The sequence below is a fragment of the Corvus brachyrhynchos genome, unplaced genomic scaffold (assembly GCF_000691975.1).
Source record: "Corvus brachyrhynchos isolate BGI_N302 unplaced genomic scaffold, ASM69197v1 scaffold7, whole genome shotgun sequence".
In the NCBI taxonomy this organism is placed as follows: domain Eukaryota; kingdom Metazoa; phylum Chordata; class Aves; order Passeriformes; family Corvidae; genus Corvus; species Corvus brachyrhynchos.
In genome coordinates, this window is record NW_008239054.1 from 2000714 (window position 1) to 2017789 (window position 17076).

A 17076-nucleotide genomic window follows, 5' to 3' on the forward strand; every position below is an offset into this window, starting at 1 on the left:
TGGGAGAGAAGGGGTGTGTCAATCCTCTTGTATCTCTCTGCTTGTGAAAGTTGCTCCTCATCCATAGGAAGTATAACCAAGTCTGCCTATTTTCTAATGCCAGAGAGTCCATTGCTCCATAAATACACTGCTCCCACTCTTCACAACTTCACCTATTAACACTTTCTATCCAGTTAATAAAAAAACCAAAATCACTCTCATAACCTCATAAATTTTAGTAACAAAGGGGAAGAGCAGTGCATGACTGAAACACATCAGGGAGAAAAGCATTTTTCTGTCCCTCTGAGCTGGCCCCTTGCCTGGGGGCAGAAGGTGTTGTATTTCCATGCCTTATGCTCACACCTAGGATAGTTCTGTCTATCCAGACTGCCTTGTCAGACTATTAATCTAAGACAGTCACTCAAATTGAAACTGCAGCCTGGAGTCTGCTGCTGGGCATCAGACTTGTTACTGGCAAAGCTTCACACCCCTTCATAGTGTCCTTTTGGTGGTGAAGTGTTTGCATTGTTGATCATGGCTATCCTTAGAGGAGATCGTGAAGGAGTGTAACTTTAGGCAAGAGCTCCTAAATTCAGCACCAGCTTTAATTCATTCCACTACCAGAAAAATATCCTGCTGGTGTGTTTGCCAGGGTGGGTTTCTCCTGATGCATTTGCCAGGAGATGGTTCCCCCTGGGCCTGACAGTCAAACAGTAGTACAGTTAGCCTAGCTCAGAAAGCCTTCTCGGGGCACTGCTTGCCAAAGGAGCAAGAGTTCATGGTCTCGCCTCTATCTGTTAAATCAAATGCCAGAAAGTTCAGCTTGCAAACCTCCACTTCTTGAGGCTCTTGGCCTGTCACTGTGAACTTAGTCTCCACCTCTGGCTGGTCCCTCAGAAGTTCTTCCAACTCTCCAAGCTTGGTAAAGGCCTGCTATGGTGTCGCAGATTATTCCTATTTGAAGCATCTCCAGCTTTTCCAGAGCATTAGAAAATAGGCTTAAGAAATATGAAATATATTTCACATTCTTTAATATGTTTTCCATCTTACTTAGTTTGTGATCTACAGCAATACGTTACCTTGGGCTCCCATGATGCAGGGCCTTGACTGTTGAGTGTTCATTTCCATGTTCTTCTATATCTTTCAAAGGAAGTGTACCTTCACACATTTGTTTCTAAAATAGTCACAGGCAGTGAGATTATCATGCCTAGATGAATAGATGTTTTTTTCTCCTTTGACAGTTAAACATCATACCTGAAGCATAAGCATAAAGTGCAGCAAAAATCTGCAAATACTCTTCATTTGAGTTTCATTCCCTTTCCAGGTGCCTGAAATGGTTATTTGCTGGAAATCTGGTACTTTCTTTCAAATTTCTGTTTCTTTAAAGCAAAACAAAACAAACAAAAAAAAAAACCTGCTTGAGAATGCTGAACAGCTTTTCCAGTTAGATTTTTTACTAGAATTAAAGGTCTCAGTAATTGACAACACCAGGGAGATGCTGCTGGAGGAAACTTCTTGGCAGGTTCGTTTTGTTTTGTTTTGTTTTGTTTTGTTTTGTTTTGTTTGCCATTTATCACTAATTTGTACTCTGCAGTTCCCTTACTCCAGTTATTAAGCACTAAGGTAAAACAGAAACCTATGAAACAGAACCTGCTATACAGCCTAAAAAGCTGCTGCTCTCCCAAGAACAGCTCCTCTTTCCTTGGCTTTCTATTCTTTCTGTGTGTACTTCTGGGCTCTCAGACTAGAGATCATCATGATTTTTTCCTTGTGGTAAATGCCAAGCACATCTCTCACTCTGACTAACATAATGAGGAAGGGATAGCTTGGTAGATGATAATAGTGGCCCAGGGCAAAAGCCTCAACTTTATTGCTGAGATTTTAAGAGGAAAAATGACCTTAGGAATTACTTGATGATTTACAGTTTGGGAAGCAGTGGTGGCTTGCTCTGGCCTAGCTGCCTGTTGAACTACTGTGTAAGCAATATTCTTGATTGCAGCTTTGTGGACTTCATCTTAAGGCATATGTTTAAACAGAAGCATGAACTGGTTATGGTTTCAGACTGCAGTGTTGCAGGCTGAACACGCCATGTGCAGTGCTGATCCTTGGGGCACACCCACCTTAGCCTGGATCTACATGTGGGCTCTGCAAGTCACTTCCAGGCAAGTTGTAACTCACGTGAGGATGAGAAGTTGCAGGTTGGAGGAAGACAGCAGTACAGTGTAACACACCCTCTCAGGTCAGCTGGAAGAGGAGAATGTATGTTGAAATTCCTTGTGCATTGCCCAGGCTCTGTGCAGCTCCGTCCTGCTGTAGCTTTAATTTGGGTAGTCCCCCATGCCACTTAAAAGGCTAACATTAATCAGTTCTTCTCTTGGCCATTCTCAAGTTTCTTTCTTAAAGGAAGCATTAGTCAGTAGTTTTATCTCTCATTTTTCTGTTTATTTTTGAGAGAAGTTTTCTAAAGATTCCTTAAGTAATGTTTAGTCTGTTTGCAAAGCCTTGTATCAACATGCTTTTGAATTTGCCGTGTCATATAGGGAGACATAACACACGGGGAGTTTCTTTAACTGTGAAAAGCAATATGGCTCTTGGCAGCTTTGTCTCCCCTTTTGTCTCTTTCTAAGCTGGAAAGAGGATTTATTTTGTTAAAGCCAAGAGACATTTGGAGTTACTTAAGGCCTGAGTAGGAGCTGCCGACTGTTGTACCCTCCCTGTAGCATTCCCATGACTGCTGGAACAGGAGCACTTTGCGAAATTAAATAATTACTGCTTCCTTATTAAAGTTATTAATGACTTTGACCCATGTTGTACTAAAGACAATCCTGAATATTAACCTTATGACCTAAAGGGATTTCCTCTCATAAGTCATCTGTTAATTTTTTTTAGCTCCTAAAAATAGACATTGGAATTTTGTGTTCTTCCTATAGATAACCATTTCTATTTAGCAAATTTTAAAAAGTCAACTAAACAGAGGGAAAGGCAGTCACAAAAGAGTATTTCAGAGCTTATGTGAATGAAGAACATTTGAAGTTCAGAATTTCAGTTTTGCTGCAACAAAGCGCTTAGTGTAAGACAGAAATATTTTCTTCATTTTGCAACAAGATTAGAGTAATTCAGGGCACATATTCCTCTTCACAGTATGTAGTCCGTGATGGAGTAATTTCAGAAAACTTCAAGAACTTACAAAAAAGTGTGAGAGATCTTGTGTCTGCCTGAGTTTGTGTTTATAATAATGATTACTAATTCTTTGCTTTGTTAAATGCTGTAGGTCAGGCTAGCTGAATTTTTATTCAGGAGAGCTTTGGCCTTCAGTCAACATTTTAGCTTCATATCCTATGCTCTGTGTATATTTTTTGCCTTCTTTCCCCCTCCCCCCCCCATTCTTTCCTTTTCCCATCTCTTCTTCCAGTAAGATAAGTAACTAATGACCTCTTTGGCCCCGTGTCCTGATGCTGTGGTGAGGAGCTCTATTCACAAATCCGTAGACCTAGATGCTTTCTTGTTGTGTGTTTTCTTTCTGGAATGAGAATGTAATAACATAGCTTGTTTAGCTTTTATTGGTTTTAACAGCAGGCATAAGAAAGCTTTTCTTAACATTTTTTTATATTAACAGTCCATTCTTAATAGCCTTGCATTCTCTACAAGACTAAAAGCAGTAAGAGTAAGCATCCTTCTGGATTGTATTTGTGGAACTGCACAAATGGTTGATATTACCAGCTGGTAACATATAACACCAGTGCTAAAATGCTGGCATGTATTAGTTATAACCCCATTTTGCGAGTGATCACTCTGTTATGCTTTCATTGAGTATTCACATTCTCTTTTCTGTTAAAACCTCTTATCACCTTTGATTCAATGCCAGAAGTTTTTTAGCCTTTTCATGCTTATCCATTTTTAAAATGCAGCCTTCAGCAATAAGACCTAAAAATTCCTGAGGTCTGAAGGCACTGTCACCCTTCAAACAGCATCAAAGCAACAAAGTTATCCAAAAGCTCAGCCCAAGCCTTCCCACCAGCTGGTTTGGCCGGCCATGCTGCCATTTGCAATTCAAGTATGTGTTCACTGAAAGGGAACATTTACTTTAAGTGTTATTGCCAGGGAAATACAGAAACAAAAATCAGATTTTGTAGACAAACTGTACATAGACAAATCCCTTTTCAAATTGTTTAGAATTTTTGAGGAATACCTCTTAATGCTTGCTTTTCCTCTGGCTGCTTTACAGGTTTGTATACCCTGAAAGTAACCTGCTTACCCCAGGTTTAGTTCATGCACATGTAGAAAATTACGAACAGAAAATTGCCAATACTAAATACTAAAATCTGCACATTTTCAGTTGCAGTTCACATTAAAAAGAGTATTGGTGCACCCAAACACCAGTTGAGCTACAGTGTTTGATAGCAGCAGTGAAGCTGTGAGTTTATGAGGCTTCATAAGGCAGCTGGTGTTGGCATTTGGTGTGAGGTGTGGTCCCCACCAAGGGCAGATGTGTGTGGTTGAGCGGGCCGGCCTCCACGGGGTGTAACCACTAAGCGAGCACTAACTCAGCCATAGCAGTGCTGGTTCTCTGCCTGCTGTTTTCTAAATGTGACTGAAGACCCAAACCTGGGCTATTTGTGCTTTAAGAAGTCAGTGTCACACAAGGAGTCAGCTGACCATGTTCCTGTCTGTTTAATTATGACCTCTATGTACAGAACCTTCTGGCAGCTTGGACTGTTAGATTTGACCATTTCATGCAACAAACTGTTGGAGGCAATGTGGCTGTGTTTGGGACAAAGGAATTGAATCGGGGGTGTGTGTGTGTGCAGCTTGTAGTTCAGCTGAAGTATGCACTCATAACCAGTGAGAAACACAGAAGTGCCAAGTTTTGACTAATTGTTGTTGATTTGATTAGTTTTGAAGAGATGGCAAGCTAACATTTTTAGTTCTTTGAACACTGGCTTTTCGTCTGGACATATGGCTGTGGATCTTCTATTTAGATTGTGAGGCTGCTGTTCATACATCTGCAAATTTTAGGCCAGTGAGCAATGCTAGCCAAACTATGCTAGATCAAACCTCCAAACAAGGTGTTTTATGTGGAGGTATTTTACTACCAGGGTTAGCTTAGAATCCTGTCTGCAGGACTAAGCTGTACATCTCCACATGATTTCTTTGTAATCCCTTGCATTAAAATGTACATTTATTGTAGGGCCTCAAAAAGCTCAGTCAGAGCTGAAGGTTTCCAACCTGCTAGATGATGTGCAGAGCTACAATCACTCTTTTGGTCTCTCAGCATCACCCCATCCTTCCCCTTAATTTTCCTTCAGTCTTTTTTAAGCCATACCTTCCTTTGACTCTAAATGGAGTTTGCAGACTTCATGGCAGCTGGGCAGGATGGGACATCAAGCTGAATACACAAAACAGATAAAAACACAGACTTGATAGGTACCGTCTTTTGCCATCTCTCCCAGTTAATTTCCATGTATCTTCACATGGAGGCACTGTTCATTTTTCCCCTTCCAAGAGTAATTTCTGATGTTACATCCAACCATATAGCCATGGTTTTTCATGCTACCACAGGGATGGAGCTCTAGCTTTTGAATTTTAGTACAGTGGTGCTACTGTTTCTGCTAAGAGCTTTCTCTTGCAACATGCACTAAGAGGTCAAAAGTTAAAATAAATTTAAAATATGCTTGAGGGAAAATTCACCACACGTACTTGACTGTCAGGGTTTGAGGATTTTTTTCCCCCTTTCCTTAGTGCTGAAGCATAATAGAGATTTTTATGGTTTTGAGTGTGATCCAGCATTGATACTGTAGCTTTGGAGGAGTGCCAGCAGGGATGCTTACAGAATATCAAGTTTTATACCATCTTATGTAATGTTTATGTGGGTGGGATATGACATATTGAAATTCAATTTATCAAAATTATTGACATTATATTCATGCTGCCCTGCTGCCAGTGGGGCTGAAATGGCTATGTTTTGTGGTGTTCCTTCTTGTACAGACATAGACACTCGGGAAGATAGGTTTGCATTAATATTTTTGTCTTCTTCTGCACCTATTTTCACTTGTGATCTGGTGCCATTATGCTAAATGCCTACACTGTGCAGCCATAGGCAAGTAAATAAATAAGGGAAAGGGTCTGAGTTCTTAAAAATAAGGGAAATTTATTCAGGTTTGCATTACTGGTTAAGGAACCTTCCTCTAGGCAGGCAGGGTTTCGTCTCTTTTCACAAAAGGCAGTATCTATTTCTCTCATTAATCCTTTCATTGCAAAACTCATGTTACAACAATGCACAGAAACCGCTCGACATGAGTTATGTCTTTCTGATTTTATCAGTCTAATTTAATTAGCGTGCATCTGTATAAAGCTACCCTGTACAATATGGATTTTTCCTGTCTAAGAGACAGAAAGAAAGACATGTTTACTCTGAGGTCACTCTGTTGCCATGTGAGAGGTTGGTGGTACCAATACCACCATGTTGGGGGAAGGTTATGTAAGAGGACCGCTGTCCCGGACAAAATACTCCTTACAGCAAAGCCAATAAAAAAAATCTACGTCAGCAATAAACTATAAGTGAATATAAATGTAGCTTTATGTATTTGAAAAGTCTTTACTGTAGAGGCCGTAATTTCTCATCGTTTTCAAGAATGGTTTAAGGAGCCTGTCCCTGTGTGTTTTACTGATATGTTCTAGTATGTGATTCATCTTGTTCTTATAGCGCATGCAGCAGGGAAATCATGGTAACCTAACTTATTAATGTATAAAAGAAAAATATGCCCGATACTTAAGAGAGCATCTGAATTCTGTAGGGCACTTCTGACATCTTTCTTTATTTTTGTGTTTCTGTATAGAGGATTCTCAGGTGTTTGTGACACATCTGTTTTTAACATCATTGCGTAACAGTTTTTTTCTTTAAAATTTCAAAAATCCTTTACGGGCTTCAGCTTTTCCATTAACAGGATTATAAAGTTTAAAAAAATATTTAGATAATATTGCAGCTGAAATAGACTGAAGAATTTTTACACATACTTTATTTGTGCTTCAGAAATCTGGCAATTTAAGAAGCCTACCCTGATTGTTTTTCTTCAGCTCATCACAGAATCTATAATCAATTTAGCAGGAAGACACTTCGCCAATGCTTTGAAAGATCCATACATAAATATTGCCATGTCATTCTGCTGGTTGGGATTATGTTACTTGCTGAATGATTGCTACTCATTTTTTGCCAGTATAATCAATAAAACTGACACTGAGAAATCTGATCTTCCTTTTCTGCAGGCCAGCTTTGGGTGGTCTCCTTACATCATCTTTTCGGCAGCACCAGGAGTCTTTGGCAGCAGAAAGAGAAAGACGGCGTCAGGAGAGAGAAGAAAGGTTGCAAAGGATAGAACGCGAAGAAAGAAACAAATTCAAGTAGGACCCAAATTTGCTCTCGGTCTCTTGCTTTAATGAGTGATAGATTGGTCAATCATTGATACATTCAGCTGCAAAATAATTGAATTGATGAATAGTTTGTCTCTTTAAATACTTTTCTTGATCTAAGTATCGTAAAAACTGATAGATTAAACACATCACGAATTTTGGCATTTAAAAAAAAGCAATTTCTTTTAAAGACAGTCACTTATAGTGCCTGGGTATGTACAGAGGCTCGGTTTTATTAGCTAATATACTCACCAAACTATAATCTCAGTGAGGCACAGGGATTGAAGGTGAAACAGTGGGACAAAGGTATCAAGAAGGGAGGGAAGGGACAGCACTGAAACATCATTTTGCTTTTAAGTTGTGCAAAGTAAAAATGTCTTGCTGTATGGTAGTGGTTTTTAACTACTTTTTCCTGCTGTTCTGAACACGTGTCTCTTGCTCCTGGAATCAACTGACAGAAAGCAATGACCAAAATTACTGTTCAAACCTTGGTCAGACAAACATCATAGCTGAATGTAGGACTTTGCATTTTCACATCTGAGAAAATGTTGTATGATGTGGGATCCCAGGGTGTGCTGCCTGAGGGTAGTAAGAGCCAAGCCCCCTCATCCCCTTCAATCCATGCCTAGAAATCCCAGCAGAGACATTAACAAAGACAGCAGTGGGCCAAGGATAGAAATGGAATCTATGCCTGAAATTGTTTGCCTACAGTCTGAAGAGTGTACACTAAGAAATCAATTGGTTTCCTCATAAACAAGAGTGAGAAGTAAGCATATATTTAGCAGTTAGAACACATAATGTAATAACTTAAAGAATGGTAACATAAATGTTTTGTAGCCTTAGAATTGGTAGTTATGGAAAAGATGGCACAGGGTTTCATGTTAGCTTGTTTATTAGTATGCAGGATTGTTTTCACTGTAATCATCCCTTTAGTAAGAAGTGGAAACAGGCTGTGATTCTGTGAATTTGGAAAGAGGAGTAACTTACGAGTGGTCGATTGATATTCTCCTGGCTCCAGAAGATAGCTAGTTTAGAAGGAAATGAGAGGCAGAGGGAAGGTGGAAGAGCACCATAATAGGATCTTTGGCAGCCAACAGCTGCCCAAGTTCTCCTGAAACAGAAACAATAAGGTCGCAGTCTTCCAGCCTCTTCCAAAAACTCTCCCTCTAAGTGGTATCATCCAGCTGCAGCAGGCTGCCATGGACAGCCAACATGATCTTTCAGAAAGGAAACTCCCAGACCAAAAAAGCCAACAGGGCATTTGGCAGATTGACCTGTTTGAATAACAGATCTCCCCATTTTAGTAGAGGTTGGCTACAGTAGTTGTTCTGTCACTAAAAGAGGTTTTTTAAAATCAGAAAAAAAAAAATCAAAATACACGTTTTCATCCCTTTATTTCAGAGTCAGAAACTGATTAACTAAACGCCATGATTGTGTTATATATTTAAGATTATTTTTCAATGCCCAGTGTTTTCATCTTTTGGATTTGAGTTTTGTGATCACCCAAAAGTTATAACTTTTGTTTGAGCAGAGGGTCTCCAAAGCCACCAGACTTCACAGACAGACAACATCCCACAGTTGATTAAACAGTCTGGCAGGAGGAGGCCAAAAGTCACAGCAAGCAGTCATGGACAGTTTCATAAGAGTTCCTGGGATTTCATTATCATATCATCAGTCTGGCTAGAAACCCAGTCTCTGAAGATGTAGTTTTGATTAAAAATAGCACTTGCAATTCAGTCTTTAAACTCGTGAGCTGTACTGGATTTACCATCATGACTCATTTGTTATCTCATTCTTTCCAACTCTGCCTCAAGAACATTGCACTAGGTTCTGGCACCATTATTGACAAATTGAGGATAATTTAAAGGAGACCATCACTAGTTGTGAAAGAGCTGGAGGATAGGAGAGCTGGAAGATTAGGAGAGGAGCTACAAAGCTCCACAGGCTATTGCTAACTAAAGGAATGCTTTACAGAATGAACATTTTTCTCAGTAGAAGGACTGTTGTATCCATTGCATAGCTAGAACAATATGTCCTAAAATAAAGTGGTTATTCTTCAGATGTAGGGAAGAGTGAAAGTTGTCAGAGGGGACAGAGTAATGTTAAAATTTGCCTGCTGAATATTTCCTAGAATACTTTTAAAATATTGTAAAAGTCTAACCAGTTCAGAATTTAAAGCTTGTGGAGATGGCCTGAAACAGTAATGTGTGTTCCCTGTTAAAGGACTTTTGAAGAGCACTTGCAAGCAGAGGTTTGATAGATATTGTTATAATAGATGATAATTAATTCATTTAATGACACAATATAAAGAGAAAAAATAGGGGTTATTAATAAAAGGAGTAGTTCTGAAAATCTTTCTGGTGCTCACAGGTTACTCTGAAGGAATCTAGCAGATAAAGATCTCATCAGTTTTGTCTACCAGGTTCAACTAAATATTAAAAATACATCGTAAGGAACCATCTTGCTGTGATACTGAGACAGGCTGGGCATTCACTAGGTTCTGCTGTGCTCGGAGTTAAATTTGCATCCATGTTTGTGGATGTGGCAGGCCTGTCCAAAATCATAGTACTCAAGCATCCAGCAAACTTGACTTGGCAAAAGTTAAATGTACAGCTTACTTGAGGAGCTGTGGGAGTGGCACCTGAGATGAAAGGAGTTTTCTGTCTAAAACTTGGGGTGAAAAATAAGGAAGTAAAAGCTTGTTAATGATGCTGCACACACCCTCTTGGAATGCAGAATTGTCCTTCTCAGTAAAGCTAGTCTGCTGTCCTGTTTCCAGCTGTGGCAACCAAAACTCACTAAGGAAAGGTTCCTTGGAAAGAAGGCCAATAGGTTTGCTCACTGCCTCAGTCTGTCCTGCCTGGGGCTGCCGTCACTGTCTTGGGGCATTCTGAGATGGAGGAAATGAGGGATGGTTTAACATCCACTCGTGTGCCTGCTCTCTATGGATAAGTGCAGTTCACTGAAACTTGTTTCAGACACCAGGTTTCATAGCATGTTTCAGGTTTTTCAGTTTTTGCAGGCTTTTATTTGGTGGTGTATGCATGGATAAGTGTACATTTTTAAGCAACTTTTGCAAAAACAAACAATTTTTGTCAACAACAGCTTTCATTGTCTCTGATCAGTTTGTTTACACCACTCTTGGTTTCTCCTACTGTTCTTACACTTCTACTGCTTACCTTTTCCTTCTGGTTTCTGCTTCAATTTACTGTAATTCTCTTTTTAGCCGTGATTATTTAGACAAAAGAGAAGAACTAAGACAAGCAAGAGAAGAGAGGTTTGTATATCATGCATCCATCCTTCCTGCTGGTTGTTTGCACTTCATATATTCTTTACTGTGGAGCTGCCGTGTGTTCACATTTTTAACTCTGCTTGCACAAAACACTTTTATTCCAAAAGACTTCTATAAGAAAGAAGTTGTTAAAGAGCAGAATGAAGTCCAGCTGTAAGCACAGCAATAAATGAAGAGCAGTGAGAATACTTAAGAATGATTGATGATCTTTTATCTATTTGTGTGGGAAATAAGCCCATTTGCCTCAGAAATTTACCCAAATTTAGTAGAGTTATAAATTGAATAAGCCTGTGTTTTTCACCCACTGGGTCCCAAGTTTTCTGTAGAAAAGGCAACTGAGGATAAAGGAAATTAGGGTCACAAGCATTGCAAAACTGCAGTGACAGGCTGATGGAAATGGTTCTGACCCACTCTCAGCATATTTTTATCTTTCAGAGCCAAGTTTTCTTTGCCGATCTCTCCAAACATCAGCAAGTAAATTACAAAGCTTAGCAGTGCTTATCATTGGGGCATTGTTTTATTTTTACTTAAATAGCATATTTAAAGTGACTGAGGGTTTGGGGGGGTTTTTTTCCTTTTTTTTTTTTTTTTTTTTTTAATACAATGAAATAGTTTAGAAACTCTGGGCTAGGCTGGGAGGTATGTGCTTATGAAAGCATATTTTTCAAGGAATACTCAACTAAAGACTTTTGCCTTTCTGTAGCTTCATCTCTACCTCCTCTAGTAATTGCATCCTGGAGGAAGCATTTGTTTTTACCTGGAAAACATGCAAGTTACTGTACAAATAGATGAAAAATCATCCAGAGTGCTTCAGTTCTGCTTTTATGGTCCTCTAGAGATTACTCTCTGGAGATACTTTTGGATTGTCAAGAATTAGAATTACATTATCATAATAAGAGAGCAGCCATCTCAGAAATCATTGTGTTGCTGTGTTTTTACTTGGGGTTTTTTTTTGGTTGCTTTTGTGGGGTTTTTTTACAAAATCACCCTACAGGAGACAGTTTGTTTCTGCAGACTGAAGTTTTATCTATTGTGGCTGAAGTAGCTAATATTAAAAAATTATTTTAACATCTCTAGGAGTAAGAAAAGGTGGATGGGCTTTCCATTGTGCTTCCAGTCAAAACAATTACAAATAGTTTAAAGCATTTTCTAAAATGAAATGCATCTGAGCACATAAGCATCCTACACTGATCTGAGCTGAGTAAAACCTTTTTCAGGGAGCATGCTCATCTGCAAGTTTTGAAACAAATTAGAAGTGAGTTCTTCAGACCTTTCAAGTTGTAAGGGAAAATGCCAACTGGAGTATTTTTGGAGAAACGTTCACCATCACTGCTGTGCAATCTGAGACTATTTCACTGTTCTTAGGAATGTTTTTTTATCCTTAGGGCTCTTTTGAGCTGAGATGTTAAACTATCAGTTCCTACTCATAAAGAGGAAAGACATGTTTGCTTTGACAGCACATAAATACTGGAGAAAACTTCTGCAAATGAAGTCTTGCACCAGTAGTCCATTACATTGGAATTCTGTAACTACTTTTTTAACAAACACCTTTGCACAAATGAAGTTTTATTTCCTATAGGATGTTGCATGTTAACTTGTTTTAGGAGAATGCATAGACTGTAAGAAAATCCTATACTCAAAATCCCTAAAATCCTAGCTAAAAACAGATTTGTATGTTTCCTCCATGTCAGTTCTTGCTGTTCTATGGTTTGAGGCCTTTTCCCTTTGCTTGATTGGGTGTTTTCCAGTGGTAATTAAAGAATAAACCCAGGAAAGGGGAGCTCCCAAGCCCTCTCTGGTGTGAGCTACAGCTCAAATGGTCTCCACCCCATGACTTTGTTGATACGTTAACATTTTAAGTTGCCGTCAGGGCTTTGCTCAGATACCTAGAGAACTCATCATGGTACTTTCATCTACTTGAAGATGATAAGTCCAGTGTTATGTTCATGAGAAATACCAAATGGATAGCCTCAGACTTTTGGCTCATTGTCTGTAGAGAAGACTCAACCTAGGTGTGATAGTGTCTGCAGGTTTCCATGATTTAAAAGAATATGGCAGCATGTACAGTGTCAATCCTGCAGTGGAGGTATGGTAACTCATCCTTTCAACTCCTTCAGATTTTGGTCTTCACGAGACCTTGCTTATCTACTGCTGGCATTCATTCATTATGAAGATATTTGTCAGAAACAAAAAATAACTTAAATAATGTCATTTATCAAGTGTGAAGCATTAGTAACTGATTCTTGAATGGTTTTTTGTTTCTCAGTTATACCTATTTATTAAGCTTCCCATTTCATAACTAGTTCTGCTGATGTGTTGCCATTGGAGTTGCTGTTCTGGTTCCTTTTTCTGTTTCAGTATAATAATCAGATACATTTTGAAAAGTCACCTCGCAATGTTAATCTCTGCTTTGCTGGTTGGCGGCGCAGCACACAGCTACCAAAAATGTTAAAGCACCTGAAAAAGAACTGAGGACAATAAAACAATGTAGCTCTCCCCATTATAGAAGGATCCATCCAGATCTTTGTTGTAGTCTGTTGGCAAACTGCAAAACCCCCTTGGCAGCAGCCAGCTGGGTTGTACCTGTTTGTGCCAAATAATCAGTTTGAATGGCTCTTTATGAGTCTGGAGTCCCATCTGCTCTGCTTGTGAGGAGGTGGAAGGCACTGTACGTAAGTGACCAATGTTCAAAGAAAGAGTGGCTTCATGAACTGTACCAAACATCATGCTGATGCCAGAGAAAGGCTTTCTCCTCTATTGAAAAGGCAAGATTCAGTCCCGAGAATTGGCTTCATGTTAGAACTGTAAACAGTTCCTATTTTATAACCATGCAAGTATGCAGCTTGTTATATTTTCATCCAGAGTCTGTAGGGGTTCTTTCTCTTGCAGAATTTGTTCAAAGCCTGTGCATACCTCTGGAGGAATAAAAGAAAACTAATTTGTTCTTCATTATTGCTGTCTGCAATAAGGCAAATTGCCTCTGAAAACACAAGGACTGCTCTTCAAAGACACATTTCTGTGCTCTATATGGATGTTTGCAAATGTGCATGCGTGTGGCTACCATATGTACTAAGCATGTTTGTTACCACATATGGCTGACTTCTTTACCCTGCCTGCTTATAGTGCACCATCGTACACTAATTTTGGCTGTCAGTGATGCAGAAGGGGGGAGGAGAGGTGTTCACTGTTATGAAGTGTTTACAGCAGTGTGTTATAGGGAATGACCAGAGTGTTTCAGGGACATAAGCAGTAGTCTTGATTAACCTGTCTAATAGCTCACTTGTGGATAAGGCAAACAGTCTAAAGCCTGATCCAGTGGTACTCAGGAATTTATTCCTTAGCAAATAATGGTGGATAAAATTAGCAGACATCTGGAACAAGCACATATTTAAAAGTTATTTTGGTCGAAATGTATAAAGCATACTATGAAGAATATGATTGGTAGCTGGTCTTAATAAACAGTTAGTGAGTTCTGCCTGCCTAAAATGCAAAACAGATGTATCTTTGTTCTTTTAAAGTGACTTTGATGAATAAACTACATGTGACGTCAGGTACAAGCTATTGGATGTCTGAGTCCGGCAGAGAAATTTTTCAGAATAAAAAAAAGAAACTTTCCATTGTAGGCTCTGGAGAGAACAAAGTGAATTCCAGTGCATTGCTCTCAGAGCAAATAGAAGCAGGTTCAGAGTCTTTAGATAGTTAATCCAAACGTTTATTATTGGTATTATTTTCAGGGATATCTGGTTTTGTCTGCTGCATTTTCCTCTCCTTACAGCAAGTCTCAGATTTTGGCAATTTGCATCAGTATTGAGGGGCTCTGGGTTTGGAGGGGTTTTTTTTCTTCTTTTTATTTTTTTTTTTTTCTCTCCCGTTTTAGTTTTGGGAGAGGGAGGGCTGAGAGGAGGAGGAAGAGGAGGAGGAGGGTGAAAAGGAGGACAGACAAATGCTTCCAAAAGGAGAAGGACTGTGCAGACAAAATACTCCATCTAAAGGTTCTTTAACTCTGCTGGTTTTTGCTTTTGTATTGTAATGCGCAATTTAACATTTTTCAGGGCAGTAGTCTTTGCTTTGGTGTGCACTTTTTGGCAGATTGGGCAAGCAGGCAGTTCAGTGCTGTACCTCTTGTGTCAGGAAATCAGCTCATTCTCTGCAGGTGTTTCATCCATAAACAAGCATCAGCCACAGGCTTCTTCTTCTTTACGGAAACCCTCTGGAATTTAACTTTCAGATACAAATACTTGGAGAAGTTGGCAGCAGAGGAGTATGAGAAGGAGCTGAAAAGTCGGAGTGTGAGCCGAGGCAGAAGTGAGCTGTCCTTGAACCTGAGATCTCCTTCAGCTCCATCCTCACCTGTACCCAAGTGTGTCAGCCCAGCATCCATAGAGTCCCAGGAAGAGCTGAAGACCCCTTCCATCCCTTCTGGAACTCCTCAGCCCTCAGAAGGTAAGTGAAAAGGAGGGCAGGGGAAACAATGCTGGTTTCTCACAGCATTGTTTATTTCTCTTGGGATAGTGGTGATTTTTGATGCGTGACTGCAAGAATATAATCTATGAGATGCCGAAGTAAAGGGTCTTGCATTGTTCCATCCTGTCTTCCTGAATTTCCTATTCTTTTGCATTGATTTGGATATCATGTAATCTGTTCAATAATAGGATACACTGCTAATTGCTGCTATGATTTATCCTATCAGTCTGTTGCTCTTCAAATGGCATAATTAGAAAATAGAGAATATAGAGGGTCTTAATTTTAGTGTCATGTTCCTTATATATGAGAAGTAGACAAACTGTTCCTGCCAACAGATTTTGCGTATGTGGATTCTCAAAAGAAATGCAACAGATGAATGCCAAGATTATAATAACCTTCCAGTAGAGCACAGGCTGAATGTGACAAACAGAAAAGGTCTTGAACTGAAGGCAGGGGGAGTGTGTTGATTATTTTTAATACCAAGAAAAACTCTTAAAATTGTAGCACAAGTCATAAAGGACTTAAAAGAGACCACAGACAATTAGTAAAAAGGAAAGTATAACCAGTGTTTGCACGGTTGGTTTGCTGTCATATAATTTATTGGTGTGTACAGAGCAATGCTTTTTCTGTGTGTGTGTGTGTGTGAGATTCTGCCACTTGCATCATGTACCTCTCCTTCAGTCCACAAAACAACACACGCCATACAGATTTATATTTGCACCACATGATGTTGCATTAACACTGGGAGCTAGAATGCATGTTGAGGGCAAATTATCGCCATCACTCATTTTTATTTTATTTGATTTCCTGCTACATGCTATTGGTGATTAATGCATTTGTAACTTGCACTGCTTGGTTTTATGGAGTGTTATGGCTGGTAGCATGCTATAAAGCAAGGCAATTTGAGAAAAACATTACAAATACTGAATGTTGCATACGTTTGTCCTCACTGTACTAAGTAGGTGAAGTTTATTTTATTTAGTTTTATATATTTTCCCAATTATATTCCCCAGTTTTCTTGTTTGGAACCTTAAGAGTCTCAGTAGAATCATTTGAACTTAGAAACCACAGATATCTTCCTCCAATATTGATAGTCAGAAACATCCAAACGCCCATTTTATTTGATGCTATATTGCTTTTAGAGCAAATAAGCTGGATGTTTCCACCATTAGGATTTCAGAGCTGGGTAGGGAGCAAGTATCCCTTGTGATGATTATTTTAACATATTTCTCCTGGAAGCATTAAAAAAAATTGCAGCATGAAATGGAGCAGCACAATCCATTTGGAGAACACATTTAGAGCAGGTGTACAGGGCAGCTTCAGACAGCCAGAATATGGCAAAGCCATCAACATGTGGATAGACAGGACATCTCTACTAAAACTCCTGGCAATATAGTAGGCATTGGAGGGCAGCACCTGGAAGCCTGGCAGATGGACCACAAGGAGAGAATATATGGATGGGGTAGGGTAGGCTTCCGGCCAAAGGCAGCTGCAGGCAGATGGCCAGGACAGAACCTGAGCAGGGACCTGAAATCTGCATACTTCAGTGGGATCTGTGCATGGGGAATGGCTGCTTTTTCAGACCTACCAAAAGCATTGGAAAGGTCATAGGAAGTCATGAGCATGTGGGTAGGATACACCATCTGGAAGCCCATATCATTCGATATCTGCCAACAGGGGACAGGCTTAATAGACACTGTGCCATGGTCTCTGTACTATTACCTGACTTCCTTATGCTCCATAACGAATTAAAATCTCAATTTTACTGTTCTTAGGAAGGGTTATGAATCCCACTTAATAGGTAGAGAAAATGAAGCATTAACTTGCTTAAGCGAGTTGTAGAAAAGCTGAAGCAGAGACATGGGCAGAACTCAGATTACTTGCACCCCAAGCAGTTGCTTTTAACTTGGGGTTCACCATCTTCCCAAGCAGGA

General features: G+C 39.5%; 1 protein-coding gene across 1 annotated transcript in view; it reads left to right on the top strand.

Annotated features, from left to right (window-relative positions):
* FHOD3 (formin homology 2 domain containing 3) overlaps positions 1-17076 on the top strand; it is a gene marked incomplete at its 5' end in the record, with an annotated part of 377704 nt that overhangs the window by 288919 nt on the left and 71709 nt on the right. Inside the window, 3 exons of the mRNA XM_017739071.1 lie at positions 7243-7377; positions 10613-10663; positions 14907-15121. Coding sequence (XP_017594560.1) covers positions 7243-7377; positions 10613-10663; positions 14907-15121 — 401 coding nt within the window. The remainder of the gene's footprint in view (positions 1-7242; positions 7378-10612; positions 10664-14906; positions 15122-17076) is intronic.